This window comes from Cheilinus undulatus, linkage group 13 (genome assembly GCF_018320785.1).
Source record: "Cheilinus undulatus linkage group 13, ASM1832078v1, whole genome shotgun sequence".
Lineage (NCBI taxonomy): Eukaryota > Metazoa > Chordata > Actinopteri > Labriformes > Labridae > Cheilinus > Cheilinus undulatus.
Genome location: NC_054877.1, coordinates 3,544,421 through 3,560,456, shown reverse-complemented (window position 1 = coordinate 3,560,456; position 16,036 = coordinate 3,544,421). Strand labels below are relative to the sequence as shown.

Below are 16,036 nucleotides of genomic sequence, written 5' to 3'. Positions count from 1 at the left end.
CTGCATATTTCCACCTGTATAAAAATGTTAACTTAACTTGATGATATGAAATATCCTTAAGTCATAAAAATGTGAAAAAATAAAGACTAAAAGTAAGTACAACAAAAGAAATGTGGGAAAACAAATTCATTTCATTTAATATGTTCTTTTTTTGCATTGCACAATTAAGATTTCAATAAATTATTTGGAGTTTTACTTCATATTTTAACTATTTTTAACTGATTATTTTCACTTTTGTCTCATATTTTGACCTTTTCATCTTATAATTTTAACATTATCTAATATTTTGACCTTTTCAATTTATGATGTTGACTTTTTATCTCATATTTTAAACTGTCAATTTATTATTTTCATATTTTTTCTCAAATTTTGACCTTTTAAATTGATTATTTAAACTTTTTATCTCATATTTTGACCTTTTGAATTTATTATTTCAACCTTGATATCCTATTTTTACCTTTTAGGTGCACCTTTTTCAATTTTAAGCCATATTTCTGCCTTAAAACATGATTGTGACTTTCTTTTTATAAATTTTCCCTTTAAAAGCACGATTTTAGCATCTAATTTTGTGTTTTGACCTTTTGAAAAAATAGATTTTATTTTTTATCTCAGATTTTGAGCCTTTTAACTAATCATTTTGACTTTTAAAATCTCAAAATCATTTATCATCATTGCTAACTTTTTTCACCATAGTTTATTACTAGTGAAAAATGAGGTTGACAGTTAAATGTGGAACCTGTTAGGCCCTTAGTTTAGACCTTAATTCAGAATCTGGCCCCTTCTGTGATTGAGTTTGACACCCCTGCATAAGACCTTATCTTAGCCCTACCCCTTGGTTTTGCATGTCACATCAGGTAAAGGGGTAGAGCTAAGGGGAAGGGTTAAAGGGTAGAAATGGGATTCACCCTTAAACTCTTAAACTAAGCAGAGTGTTATGTATTTATATGTGTGTGTGTGTGTGTGTGGGTGTGTGTGACGTATAGTTGCAAGAAAAAATATGTGAACCCCTTGAAATTACCTGGATTTCTGCATAAATTGGTCATAAAATGTGTTCTGATCTTCATCTAAGTCACATTAGACAAACACAGTCTGCTTAAACTGATATCACACAAACAATGATATGTTTTCATGTTTTTACCGAATACGACATGTAAACCTTCAGAGTGCAGGGTGGAGAAAGCATGTGAACCTTTGGATTAAATAATAATAATAATAATAATAATAACTTTATTTATATAGCACTTTTAAAAACAAGGTTTTACAAAGTGCTTTTACACTCAGAAAAACAAAGCAGCAAGACAACAAAACACAACAACAAAGACAAAAGAACACTCAAGGGGAGAGAACCTAAACAAGATCAAAACCAAACTATAGGTTCAGCCCAAACAACATTATTACTGAGACATTAGAAATACAAATCCATGGAAGTCATAAGAGCTTTGAAATGTTTCACATGACTACACCTGAGCTGAGACGTCCTGGGACATCATTAAAACAAGACATCATAAGAACCCACGGGTACCCGGCCAACACAGGAACCCAACCACAGAACCTGAGACCAAGGGGACTGAAGTTTTAAAAGGCAAGTAAAAGAGAAGCAGTAAGAACTAAAACATTAAGAGAAGTAAAATTGTAAAGGAAGAATAAGTGTAAAAGAATATGTCTGAGGAGTGAAAACGCTAAAATGATACAAGCATCAAAGGTAAAAGCTAAAACCAGTAAGAACTGCCTAAATTAAAAACTCAAGGTCATTAATATAGAAAATCAAAACAGTAAGAGGAGTAAGAGATATTAAAACATGAATAAGAAGAGTAAAAGGTACTAAATAAGCTAAAAATCAGAAGTAGTAAAGAATTAAAAGTAACAATAATAACAGTAAAACAGCAAAAATAGGTGTAATGTAACAAAAGTGGAGATAAAGGGTAAAACGATGATTGAAGGAATAAGAATGAGTAAGAAGATGACATCACATTAAAGCCAGTCTATAAAAATGAGTTTTAAGAAGTGATTTAAAAGCAGAGACTGTTTCTGTACGCCTTATTTCCTCGGGAAGGTCGTTCCAAAGTCGAGGGGCCCTGATGGAGAAGGCCCTGTCACCTTTACTTACAAGTCTTGACTTTGGAATGACCAGGAGGCCCCCACCCGAGGATCTCAGGGTGCGGGCTGGCTCATAAGGGGTTAGAAGTTCTGTAACATAAACTGGTGCCAGACCCTTCAGTGCTTTAAAAGTGATGAGTAAAATCTTAAAACCAATTCTAAAACTGACTGGAAGTCAATGTAAAGGCGCTAAAATGAGGGTGGTGTGATGTCGTCTGTTAAAACCAGTTAGAAGCTTAGCTGCTGCATTCTGGACAAGTTGGAGGCGGGAGAGAGACTTTTGGTTAATACCGGAAATGAGTTACTCAGTAATGAGTTGCAGTAATATAGGTGGGAGAAAATGAGGGCATGGATGACTTTTTCCATCTCTGACTGGGAGAGGATGGGTTTTAATTTGGAGATAGTACGTAAGTGAAAGAAGCATGACTGTGTGATTTTATTGATATGAGCTGCAAAGGTGAGGTTAGAATCAAACTGAACTCCGAGATTTCTGGCTGTTGATTTGATATTTGATGAAAATGAATCAAGGCTGTTATTGATTATGTTTGAGGAATTTTGTAAATTGAACATGATTATTTCAGATTTGCAGGTGTTTAGTTGAAGAAAGTTCTGTGCCATCCAACAGTTAATATCAAACAGGCAGTCTTTTACAGCAGCTAGGCTTCTAGGATCCTCAGGTCTCAGGGGCAGGTATATCTGTGTGTCATCTGCATAGCAGTGTAAGGAGACTTTATGATTCTGGATTATTTGACCAAGGGGCAGCATATCAATAGAAAATAATAGGACCTAAATCTGAACCTTGCGGTACACCACAGGTAAGAGTAGAGGTAGAGGAGGAGTGGTTACCTATGGTGACCGCAAAGGTTCAATCTAAAAGATAAGAATAAAACCAGCTAAGAGCAGAGTCCCTGATGTCCACCCAGTTTCTAAGACGTTCAATTAAAATATTGTGATCAATGGTATCAAAATCTGCACTGAGATCTTAAAATTAAAATGGCTCCCTCCCCTTTGTGGGTTTGTGGGCGGGGCTTAGGGAGGCAGTGAGATCAGGTGACAGGGAGAGTAGAGGATTATTGAATGGGAAAAGGGGAGTGGTCAGAGTGTGGAAACATGTGCTATTGTTGACAGACTGTCATGCAGATTGTGAATGGGAATGATGAAGTGCATATTGAATGTTTCCTGACAGCATTTGGCTACCCCGCCTGTTCGGATGAATGTTGTCGTGTTTAAAAAGTGAGTCATTACCCCAGAATAAATTAAAATGCTCCAAAAACTTAAAACCATGGGAGGGGCAGGAGGACTGGAGCCAGGTATTCAGACTGAGAATCCGGCTGAAGCGCTCTGCTCGGCAACCTAGAGTGGGGATCGGGCCAGAGATAAAAACAGTCTTTCCTGTGTCCTTGAAAACGTTCAAAGCAAGTAAAAGTCTCTTTTTGTTACCTCAGATTCCCAACAGGAAGTGTCGTTGGTTCCAACATGCAGAACTATTTTTGTGACTGAGGGGGAGAGTGAGGGGAGAAGGTGCAGGAGTTTGTCCAGAATAATGGGACAAGTGGCCCCTGGAAAGCAATGAGTGATGGCGTTGATGAAGCGGACGTTCCTGATGATAGAGTCTCCAATGATCAGGGTGCTGGGAGGGAAGAGAGGGCGAGGAGGAGTGCGGGGGGCATCGCGGCTACTGGATGGTGGACGGTCTGGTAGTGCGCTGATGCAGGCTGTGTGATCGGCGCCGGTGGAGAGCGGTGAGGGGTGCCTGCCGGAGGTAGATCGCCAGAGCGCCTGGAGATGGCCTCCTGTAGCAGCCGACGGCGTGTCATTCCAGACGAGGCAGGCCAAACAGCCCGGTCAGCACTGCGTAAAGCCCGTGGAGGGGACTTTACGCGAGCAGCCGCAGTAGGAGCCAGGCCGCTAGGCTCAGATGGTGGTCTGAAGGCTGCAGAGGCAGAGGGGTGGACCAGGGCCTCGTCCGCCAGGGCCGAGAAACGGTTGGAGAGCGAGAGCCGGGGTGATGAAGCTCTCCTGGAGCTGGATCTGTCCTCCACTTGTGCCGTGTCACAGTCGCCCAGGTCAGTTACACTAGCTTCAGTGTTGAGCCAGGACCCCAGCTTCAACGCTAGCCTCAGGATGGTCCAGCGGTGGGTCAGCAACCCAATCCACAGGTGCGGTGGTGGAGAGAAGGTCCTCAGCCAGGTGCAGCAGGGAAGGATGGCAGCTCGCTTCCACTTAATGACTGGTTGACCCTCCTTTGGCAGCAATAACCTCAACCAAACGTTTCCTGTAGTTCCAGATCAGACCTGCACAACGGTCAGGAGGAATTTTGGACCATTCCTCTTTACAAAACTGTTTCAGTTCAGCAATATTCTTGGGATGTCTGGTGTGGATCGCTCTCTTGATGTCATGCCACAGCATCTCCATTGGGCTGAGGTCAGGACTCCAACTGGGCCACTCTAGAAGGCGTTTTCTCTTCTGTTGAAGCCATTCTGTTGTTGACTTTGGGCCGTTGTCCTGTTGCATCACCCATCCTCTGTTGAGCTTCAGTTGGTGGACAGATAGACTTCAGTTTTCCTGCAAAATGTCTTGATAAACTTGGGAATTCATTTTTCCGTTGATGATAGCAGTCCGTCCAGGCCCTGAGGCAGCAAAGCAGCCCCAAACCACAATCCCCCCTCCACCATATTTCACAGTTGAGATGAAGTTTTGATGTTGTTGCTGTGGTGTCCTCCCATTAACTCAGTTCTTGTTTAACCCTATAGAAACCAGCATAGCACTGCTGCTACGATTAGCATAGTCCTCTTTGACTGGCGGTAGATTTGAAACAGAATAAGATAGATCGATCCTTCTTTTTGCATATAAAACCTGTGGAGTTCCACTAGCATTTCACACATTCACCATGTTTCAGAGCGCTTTTACGTTGCAGTGATGGGTTTGTAAAAATACATAATAAAGCGCACATAACAAAAATCTTTATAAACAAGACCACAGGTATTTGCAGCACTTCCTACGATGTAATAAGTGTCATCATGTTGTGGGCCAGACCTGTCACATGATTCTTACGTGTCTCTACCCGATAACCCCAGACATCCATCACACACACCTTTGACACACTTCCACACATATGTAGTTATGAAGCTGCAAAAACCTGCTGGAGCCAAACATTTTACAGCTGGCATGAAGCTTTCAAACTAATTACAGCATCAGATGAAGAGTCCAACTACTCATCTGGCTCTGTTTTTTACAGGTTACAAAACTGACTATATCTCAAAAAGCAAATTATGTACAGACTCCAAATAAGTATCCTGGGGTTCCAAAGGATATCATGCAACTTTTTTACATTTACAAATTTGAGGAATACAGCTGTGCAATTTCTGTATTTTGAAATATATGTGATTTAAACCAATTCATTTCATTTTTTTTTAGGTTTATTGCACTTTTAGGCAATTTATTATAGTAGTTAAGACATACGGCAATGCTAATTATTAAAACTTGGGGTATAAGGGTTGTAAAAATACTCCCAAAAATGGCACTACAGTATGTAAAAATGTAAGAATATGTCCTGGTGACTTGCACAGTGGTAGGTTTTATATTAGTTTAATAAAGGGTTAATATTTTACGTATGGTAGATCAGTCAACAGAGATGTTAGCATGAGATCTCTGTAAGTCTTCAGCTGACACTCAAGGATTCTTCTTTACCCCATGAGCATCCTGTTCTGTTCTCTTGCAGTCATCTTTACAGGGGAGCATGATGGGAGCATGATGGGAGCACGATGGGAGCACGATGGGAGCATGATGGGAGCATGATGCTCGCGGTAACAGTTCAAACATGTTGAGCCCATTCAGCAGGTTTTAACCCAGGAACACATAGAACTGAAATTGTACTCGTAATCGCAAACTTAAAAGATGCATCTGTCTTTCCAACATGCTTTCTAGTATTGGCACTGGGCCATGATACACAAGCTACTCCAGAACATGCTGCAATTTTTCAGAAACTAAATGGACTTCATTTGCATTATTTGTGTGCATAAGTATTTTTAAAAAGAGTTCATGTATCTGAAAAACTTATGAAAAAACAGGGAACCAATATGACAAAATTCTTTAACATCTTACATCTTTTTCAGGCTTTTCAGTCATCAGAGGCAAAACCTCATTCTTCAGAGTTCACCTGAAATACTTGAAGTAAATAGAAAGTTAGAAAGTTCATGCAAATGTGCAGGGATTTATCATAAAGACAAGGATGCAATACTGCATCTTAGCCTTCAGCATGCTGAACTGCAGCCAGCATCACTCCCCTAAACCGCTCCTCTTCCTGGAATGATTCAGAGCTAGATAACCCCTCCCTGCTCCCAAACAAACGGCTCCATTCTGACCTCATACTTCCTCGTTCCCTCCTCTTCAGATCTGCAGTTTGAAGAAGGCTGTGCCCAACAGGAGCCGACACTCACAGCACTAACACATGTTTTGTAGATCAGAGATGAAACTGGTTCCAGTTGTGAGGAAGTGAAACTCAGACAGTTGTGAGAGGAGAGATGGCACAGAGAGGAGTTCAGCTGGACCGGGAAGCGATTTCTTGTTCGATCTGTCTGGATCTCCTGAAGGATCCGGTGACTGTTCCCTGTGGACACAGCTACTGTATGAGCTGTATCAAAGCCCACTGGGATAAAGAAGATGGGAGGGACGTCTACAGCTGTCCTCAGTGCAGACAGACCTTCACACCGAGGCCTGTCCTGGGGAAAAACACCATGTTAGCTGTTTTAGTGGAGGAGCTGAAGAAGACAGGACTCCAAGCTGCTCCTGCTGATCACTGCTACGCCGGAGCTGAAGATGTGGCCTGTGACGTCTGCACAGGGAGGAAACTGAAAGCCCAGAAGTCCTGTCTGCAATGTCTGGCCTCTTTCTGTGAGAAACACCTTCAGCCTCATTTTGAAGCAGCTCCACTACAAAAACACAAGCTGACAGATCCATCCAGGACGCTCCAGGAGAACGTCTGCCCTCATCATGATGAGGTGATGACCATGTTCTGTCGTACCGATCAGCAGCCTGTCTGCTATCTTTGCCCTGTGGATGAGCATAAAGGCCATGAAACGGCCTCGGCTGCAGCAGAGCGGGCCGAGAGGCAGAGAGAGTTTGAGGAGAGTCGACAAAGCATCCAGCAGAGAATCCAGGACAGAGAGAAAGACGTGAGGATGCTTCAGAGGGATGGGGCGGCTATCAACAGCTTTGCTGATCGAGTAGTGGAGGAGAGCGAGGAGGTCTTCACCCAACTGATCCGTCTTATGGTGAGGAGACGCTCTGATGTGAAGAAGCAGGTCAGATCTCAGCAGGAAACTAAAGTGAGGCGAGGCAAAGAGCTTCAGGAGAAGCTGGAGGAGGAGATCACTGAGCTGAGGAGGAGAGAGGCTGAGCTGGAGAAGCTCTCAAACACAGAGGATCACATCCAGTTTTTACGGGACTACCCCTCTCTGTCCCAGCTCAGTGAGCCTGCAGACATATCCGACATGTATATCCATTCTCTGACATACTTTGAAGAATTGTCAGTGGCTCTGCCAGAACTCCTACATAAACTACAGGAAGTTCTGGGAGAGAAGTGGACAAAAATCTTAGAGCTAGCAGCTGAAGGGGATGTCTCCCTGCCACAACCAGAACCCATGACCAGAGCTGAATTCTTAAATTATGCACGAGACATTACTATGGATCCAAACACTCTTAACAATGACCTTACACTGTCTAACGAAGACAGAGAAATAACAATTTATTCTGACAACTCCTATCCAAGTCACCCAGACAGGTTCACTGAGCTCTGGCAGGTTTTAAGTAAAGAGGGTCTGACTGGACGTTGTTACTGGGAGGTGGAGTGGGAAGGAGAAGAAATCTATATAGCAGTAGCTTACAAGGATATCTGCAGAGAAGGCAGCTCAGATGACTGTAAATTTGGGTACAATGACAAATCTTGGGCGTTGTTTTGCTACCGTACCTACAGTTTTACATTTCTGCACAACAGTGTAGAAACAGAAATATCAGCTGACGGGTCTTCAAGGATAGGAGTCTACCTGGATCATGGTGCAGGTACTCTGTCCTTCTACAGCGTCTCTGACACCTTGACCACCATGACTCTCCTCCACAAAGTCCAGACCACGTTCACTCAGCCTCTCTATGCTGGACTCCATGTTGAGTTCTCATACTCGTACACGGCTGAGTTTTGCAAACTGAGATAGGCAGATGCTATTTCAGGAGCAGAGGGATCTGTTTTTGTCTCTATGTCTGTTACTGGGAGATGTTGTTGGGATTTTTTGGCCTTTCTGCACAGCATACAGACTGTGATTTAAAATTGGGCAGTCAGGGTCAGCTCCAGTCGTTTGGAGGCCAGACGCAGAGGTTCACATGAGGCCGTCTAACGCCGTATTCACATAGGATTAGTTTTACCTAGGGACCTCTGGTAATATGTTATGATCATGCAGGACATCTGGGTTTTTAAAGGAGACATATTTTACCCCTTTATGACAGGTTTGCATCGGTCTCAGAGGTCCCCAAAACATGCCTGTGAAGTTTGTTAATGAAAAACACTCTAGTATTGGATTTTTGTATGTCTAAAAACCCCCTCTGTCTCAGCCCTGCTCAGAACGAGCTGCTTCTGTGTCTGTGGCCGCTCACTCATTCCCTACTCCCTATCCTCTCTATAGTGAGCAGCATATGGTGGACTATACAGTGGACTCAACCGCAAAACACAAAAATGATTTCAGACACCGCTCCAGCCACGGGAAATGTCATCATCGCCGTCTCACAATTAAAACGCTTAACAAAAACAGCTCATAGATTTCAATGACAACGGCTGAGGATCAAAATTAACGGTAGAATTTCACTGAAAACTGACACTGAATGTGATGTTTTTACCCCCCCAAAATAAAAATACTAATAGATAAAAAGCTTGTGTCTTTAGTGGAAAAATAGTCTCCATCTTTGTGTGTATTATCACTTATTTTTGCATAAAGATGATGGTCTCATGTCTTGTAATCCTCAGAGCTACTCCATTTTAAATCCTTAACATTTTCTTACAGATTTGGTTAAAACAAACAAAAAAAAACAAATTATATTTTTTTATACGTGTTCCTGTGCTTCTCTCAGTCGTCCGTCATGTTTGAGAACGGCAACCGCGATGCATTATGGGAAATATTGCTGTTCACTACTTTTCAGAATGCACTGTGGGATAGAATGAGTGCACTATAGTGAATAACAATGCTCTCTCAGAATTCAAACACCTCTACAACATGGTGTATTCACTATATAGTCCACTATAGTAAATAGGGAGTGATTTAGGACACAGCTTGTGTCTTTAAATGTTAATGAGCTGTCTGACTCCGCCCCTGACCACGCCTCTCTCAGGAATCGGATGTTGCTTAATGGACGTGGGTCTCCTGATCTTGCATGCTGAGAGGAGGATCAGGAGAGGAGGGCCAACCGAACCTGAGGGTTGGGGCTAAATTCTCACATGACATCATGAGGGGAAAATCAGAGAACGGCTTGTTTCAGCACACATTTTCTGAAAGGTGGAGCAAGAGAGGGGGGAGGGAATGGATTTCTCTGGTACTTGAGGGCATTGTGGACAGGCCAGGAGCGCATACTTATGTTAGAAAAGCCTTTAAAAAGTGATTTTTTCATAATATGTCCCCTTTAATCCTGTGCTTATCAACCATTTCCAGAATTTTCAGAGTAAAACTTCCAGGGAAATTAGCAAACGTATTTCGGCTCACATAGATCACCCCTTATTCACAATCAAAACACGTGTACCAAATAGTGAAAGCCACTTTAATCTTATACCCCAGTGGTTCTCAAATGGTGCCAAGTCTTTGTGTGGTGTAGGATTTTGTACAACCATACATAATTACTGCAACTATACAATAACTTAACCCCTTAAAGCCTGTTGTATCATATTTGATACATACTTTTATGATACCTCTATCTCATCAATCAGATCAATAAATTACCAAAGAAATTCTGATTACAACCTGATGAATGATAAAAATGCCCTCAAGTGGATTATTAAAAACACCTAATGTATCAAATGACATGCAAAATATACATAAAATCAAATGAACTTTTATGGAAATTTAGTCAGGATCACTTTGTCAAGAAACACACATAACTTACAGTCATAAACAGTTTTTCTTTTTCGGCAGCTGTAAATTTGCTGTGATTCGTATGTGACTGTTCTGTTAAGGAGGAGCTGGGGTGGAGGAGGGTTGGAAAAAGTGGTTTGGAGGGGGAGCAGCAAAGCGTAGCCAGGTGAGAGCTGTTTAAATATGGCAGCATCAGCGTGATTAGCCAATAGCGTGCTCAAAGGGGACATATTATGCAAAAATCACTTTTTCAGGCTTTCCTAACAAGAATATGTGCCCCTGGCCTGTCCAGAATCCCCTCAAATACCAGAAAAATCCATTCCTACCATCTCTCTCTTCCTCCAGCTTTCAGGAAATGTTTGCTGAAGCAAGCCTTTATCAGATTTTCCCCTCATGATGTCATGTGGGGAGATAGCACTGCCCCCTGGTTCGGTTGGCCCTCCCCACTTGGAAGAAAGCCCCGCCCTCCTCTCCTGAGGCCCAGGAGAGCCACAAACATTAAGCCACATCTATTTACTGAGAGGGGCGGAGTCAGACAGCTCATTTACATTTAAAGCCACAGACACAGAAACGGCTCGTTCTGAGCAGGGCTGAAACAGAGGGGCTTTTAGACATGAAAAAATCCAATACTGGAGAGTTTTTTTCAGCATCAAACTTCACAGGCATGTTTTGGGGACCTCTGAGACCAATATAAACTTGTCTTAAAGGGGTAAAATATGTATATGATTATTTAGACGTGCTTGGCTCTGTGACCTGCCTGACCTTATGCTGTACACTCGATTTACTGTAACATATTTTAAATAGGCAATTTTGTATAGATATGGATTTGGTGTGCCTTGAAGTTTTAGCTTGATCTAGGTGTGTCTTGGGCATAAAAGGTTGAAAACCACTGATATACCCCATATTTGATGCCCATTATATTTGATGGTTACGTAAAGGTCCATCAGAGCTTGTGGCTCGCCTACCTTTACCTGAGGTGGCGTTGTCTGTGTGGGTGGTACCATGTTTTCTGATAATGTTTCAGTTTCTTTGTTTGTATTGAGCCAGTGGTTCTCAGGTGGTGGGTTGAGACCCAAAAGTGGGTAGCAGAGCTGTTTTTAGTGGTTCATTAATGTTTCAAAAAGTCTGGGATGGATGGAAACTTTTAAAACTTTACATTTTAAGCTTTAGAAGGCCTGGCTGATAAAGTCTGGGAACCACCACCTGAGGTGACTTACATCCATGTTTTATTTGACCCCATTTTGCCGTGATATTGAGTAAAATCACGAGCTCTAGAAAACCATCAGAATGCATGTTTTCACATGAAGTAAGCATGTTAGCTCTGCTGTAATGAAACGCTTTTACAACATGTCTCTTTGTTTTGTTCAAGGTCCAGACTGCATGTTTTTCTTATAAATTAATGTGAATGCTTGAATATTGTGGAAGTTTGGGTTGCACCATCACAATAAGGAGGAAGTGGTGAGTCATGAATTCAGACCAGGTCAGACCTTTGCATTAGGCTGTCCTGATTGAAGGAATTAGAGCTTTTGGTGTGAAGGAAACATGATGGAAAATGTTTGTTCATAATAAAGTTTTTGAACTGTTTTAGTTGCAAATGCTGCAGTGGTGTTTTTACTGATGCACAACACAAGAGGGCGCCCTCATCCTGTAAAGAGACATACAATGTTAATGAAAAGGCCTCAGTTTGAGAGTTTATATGCTTTAGATCAGGAGTTCTCAACCTTTTAAGCCTGTGACCCCTAAAATAAAGGTGCCAGAGACCGGGGACCCCCCCTGAACACAGCCATGCACAATCAAGAATAGTCATGAGCAGACAAGGCCCATGGAGGTCAGCAAAATCACGGTAGATTGTCAAGTTCAGCTGTGATACCCATATTTTAAATTTAAGCTGAATAATAACAACTCTTATCCGAAAAACAAATGTTTCTTTTATTACTTTGTTTCACAGCAAAAAAGTCTTCTTAAAAATGTAAATCCCTTTTCTTAAAAACAGAATTAAAATTGGTTAAAATGATTGAAAGGTGGTGAAATGGGATTTTGAAAGTAGCAGAAATGGGTTAGAAGTGGCAAAAATTTGATAAAAATGGAAAAAAAATAAGCAAAAAAATGGCAAAACATGTTGAAGTGGCAAAAATAGTCATACAAAGTGGTAAGCAGGGATTAAAAAGTAGCCGAAATGGATTCAAAGTGGCAAAAATGGGTGGAAATTTGAGTAAAGTGGGAAGAAAAATAGGCATAAAAATTGGCAGATGTGTTAAATGGGTAAAAATGGACATAAAAAGTGATTAATAGTGGCAATAATGGGTCAACAGAGGAAGCACTCGGCAGACAGTGGTGAGAATTGATCTAGAAGGGGCGAAAAAAAGTAGAAAAAAGATGTGGAAAGGATTAAGAACGGACAAAACTGAGCTAAAGTGGCAAAAATGTTTAAAATGGCAGCTCCTTCAGCAGCAGACTCTTACAGCCGTCCTGTAAGAAGTGCTCTGCAGATCATTCATCCCCACTGCTGTCAGAGTTTTTAACAGCATCAGGTGAAGTCTGCACTACTCCTCATAAACAGTAGCGTACACTGACGTATGCATGTGTGATGTGTATGTATAGATGTGTGTAAGAACACTGAATATACTCCCACAGTCCCAAAGATGCTGCAGCAACCTTCCCAAACGTGTATTTATGCTTTATGCATGTTAAATTTGTCATCATTTTTCAGATGTGTGAAGTTTTTTGTTGTTTTAGGATCTATTTTGGGCATTTTTGTAGCTTATTTGATAGATGAGGACAGTGGATAGAGTCAGAAACAGGGACGGGAGCAGGGGAGAGACAAGCGATGAAGGGCCTCAGGCTGGATTCCCACCTGGGCCACCGGCGTACATGGGACGCCCCTTAAACAGCTAGGCCACCCGCACCCCTCAGATGTGTAAGGTTCATTTTAGTCCCTTCTTCACATCAACACCACACTGTGTGTGTTTTTATTTATAATCTGGTCTTAGTCCTTCTTCAAGCTTAGGTGTACACATGTGTGAAAAGTATTATTGTTATTAATGATTGCTAATTTTCATATTCATATAGATATATATTTCATATATTGTATTTAAGTAAGTTTTCTTGTTTCTTGCTCATTTCAGTCTGTCTCTTGTTGAGCTGCTGTAATAACCACATTTCCCCCGATGGTGGACCACTAGACGTTTATCTTAAAGGTTATTTTAGCAGTTACTGACATTTTCAGCTGCAGTAATGCTTACAGGTTTGTTTCTGACAGTTGTTGTCATGGCAGTATGTTTCTGTCGTTGGAGTTAGTCCCTCATAGTGGCAGGTTATCAGCAGAGACGGCATTCCTAGTTCATCCCTTCTGGATGCTTCTGTAAAGGGTTAATGAATCCATGCAGAGGTCATAGTTATGCATGACGCAGACCTGAGCATAAAGATTTAAAGGTAAATATACTGACCAGCCATTCATTGGTGTTAAATGTCCCTATGACTGTTGTATGGTCTGCTTTCTGTCTTCTCCAGGAGGGTTAATGTCATTCCAGAGCATGTAGGCACAAAGAGAGGAATGAGTCAGGGTTTAACAGAAAAGGCCAGGCTACAATAGAGTATAAGAGTAGGCTATGATAATAAAACAGGAATTACAATGAAAGAAACTATCTGAAATACAAATCTGTCAAAAATACAGAACATTAAAAACATAGATTAGATATACAGTTATGATGGAGAGCTGAGCTTGTTGGTCTCAGTACAAGAAAGTAAAAATAAAATAGGTTTATGGTGCAGATTATCTTTCAAACTCTATAAAAGCCCTCACTGAGCGTCTTTATTTTTATGTTTTAACCCCCTGAGACCCTGCATGTACACCAGGACATTACATCTAAGCTTTCCAAATATAAAGTAAGAATTTCTGCTACTAGAGGGTTTTTTAGATAACTGTCCAGAACGTCTACTGAAGTTTAAAAAGGCTTGACATGTTGGGTGAATTTGCTACAATTTTCTCCATAGACATTTTAGGGAATTTGTTTGGATATTTTGAGAATTTAGCCTTTTGGAAATTTTTTTCATTGAAAATTGTGGGATATGTTTGTATATTTTACAGGGTTTCATGGAAGTTTAGTAGGAAGTTTACTTAAATATTTTTTGGCCATTTTCATAGAAATTTTTGAAATCTGTTGGGTTGTTTGGGGGATTCTTTTTTCATTTTAGGCATTTTTCTTAAAAAAGTGAAATATAATTGTAAATGCATTTGATCATTTTGGAAATTGTGTTATAATTTTGCAGGTATTTTCAGAGAAACATGTTTGAGAATTATCAGTTTGATTGGGAATTCTGAGGGGCCTTGTCCACTGAAATTCTGAGGATTTTCATGGAAATTTCAGGGATGTTTTTAATGTTACAGTGCCATTCTGAGTTTAGCATTTTCATGGAAATTTTTAAAATATGTTTGCATTTTCAGGGGGATTTTTAAAAGAGAAGTCTTCAGTTATTTGTGTAGATATACGTCAGATATGTATTTGTTAATCTAGAGTCATGTAGATTTAAAAAGAATTTTAAAAAATTTTCTTGAGAATTTTTGTCAATTTGATCAGGATGTTTTCATGGTTTTAGTAATTTGGTATTTTTTGTGGAATTTATGGGAATTTATTTGTAAATTTGGAAAAGTTTAGTACGAAGTTTTGGTGTGAAATAAATTTGGATTTTTGGGTTATTTCTATGGAAATTTAGAGATTTGTTCAGCTGTTTGTTGATTTTTGTATGTTTTGTTTTGATTTTCATGAAAATTTGTAAAATATTTTTGTAATTTTGAAAAATTTGATAAGGTTTGGGGGCATTCAATTAAAAAAAAATCTTAAAAAATATTTTTAGGCATTTTCATGCAAAATTTAAAAAAATATTCTACGCATTTGATTAGGAATTTTAAGGGGCATTTAAAAAATATTCATAGGAAAAAATGTTTGGGTGATTTTCCATAGAATTTGGGGTGTAACTTTGAGAGAATCTGAATAGATGTTTTGGAAATAATATTTGATTTTGTTTGTGAGCATTTCATTGAAATTGAACACTTGTTTGAATGTTTGAGGATTTTTTTAGTAGAAAAATAATTTATGTTTTAGGTAAATTTTCACTAGCTCTGCAGAATTTGGGAAATTGTTTGTTAAATTTGGATAATCTGATAATACTTTTTATTTTTTATTTTATTTTCATGAAAATCGATGTTGTTGTTTGGGGGTTTTATTCAATTTTTAGGCATTTTCATAAAAATTTGGGAAATTAATTTGTAATTTTGAGGATTTTTGAAAGACTTAAGGGCATTTCATTATTGGGGAATTTTCTTAGAGCTTTTTAGGTTTAAATGGAAATTTTGGAGATGTGTTTGTGAATTGTTGTGAATTTGACCAGGAATTTTAAATTGTCATTTGAAATTTCAAGGATTTTTAAACAGCTGATAGAGGTAACTGGAGGGTTTACAGGCTGAACTTTCTGTGTAGTCAGTTAAAATATATATTTATGTGGAACTACTTCCAGAGTTCCTGATATTGTGTGATTTTATTGAACCAGATATTCCACTTAGAACAAATATTTGTTGCCGTTTAATGACTCTCAAAAACTGATAGGAGGATCTCTGTGTTAAAGTGGAGGATGATGAGGAGGGGTCAGGTACTTGCCCCATCTCTTGGAAACATTTGAAGCCGACCCACACCTCTCTGAGGTGGGAAACTGTTTAAATTGTGTTATTGTTGGAGTTAAGTGGGCTGTTCATCTCCCTGTACCACCCGTCCTCAGTATCTGTGTAGACAAGGCTCTGCATGAATGGGCTTCAGGATGTGATCTTATTACCATAC

At 40.1% G+C, this 16,036-nt stretch overlaps 1 protein-coding gene across 1 annotated transcript; it reads left to right on the top strand.

The window, feature by feature from the left end:
* Positions 1–6,620: 6,620 nt before the first annotated feature.
* On the top strand, positions 6,621–8,606 carry LOC121520106 (tripartite motif-containing protein 16-like). Its single transcript, XM_041803384.1, has one exon. The coding sequence runs from the start codon at positions 6,621–6,623 to the stop codon at positions 8,304–8,306; it is 1,686 nt and encodes a 561-aa protein (XP_041659318.1). The 3' UTR covers positions 8,307–8,606.
* The last annotated feature ends 7,430 nt before the right edge of the window (positions 8,607–16,036 follow it).

Excerpts from the sequence above, each read along its gene's own strand:
- LOC121520106 (XM_041803384.1), top strand. The coding sequence starts at position 6,621 with ATGGCACAGAGAGGAGTTCAGCTGGACCGGGAAGCGATTTCTTGTTCG.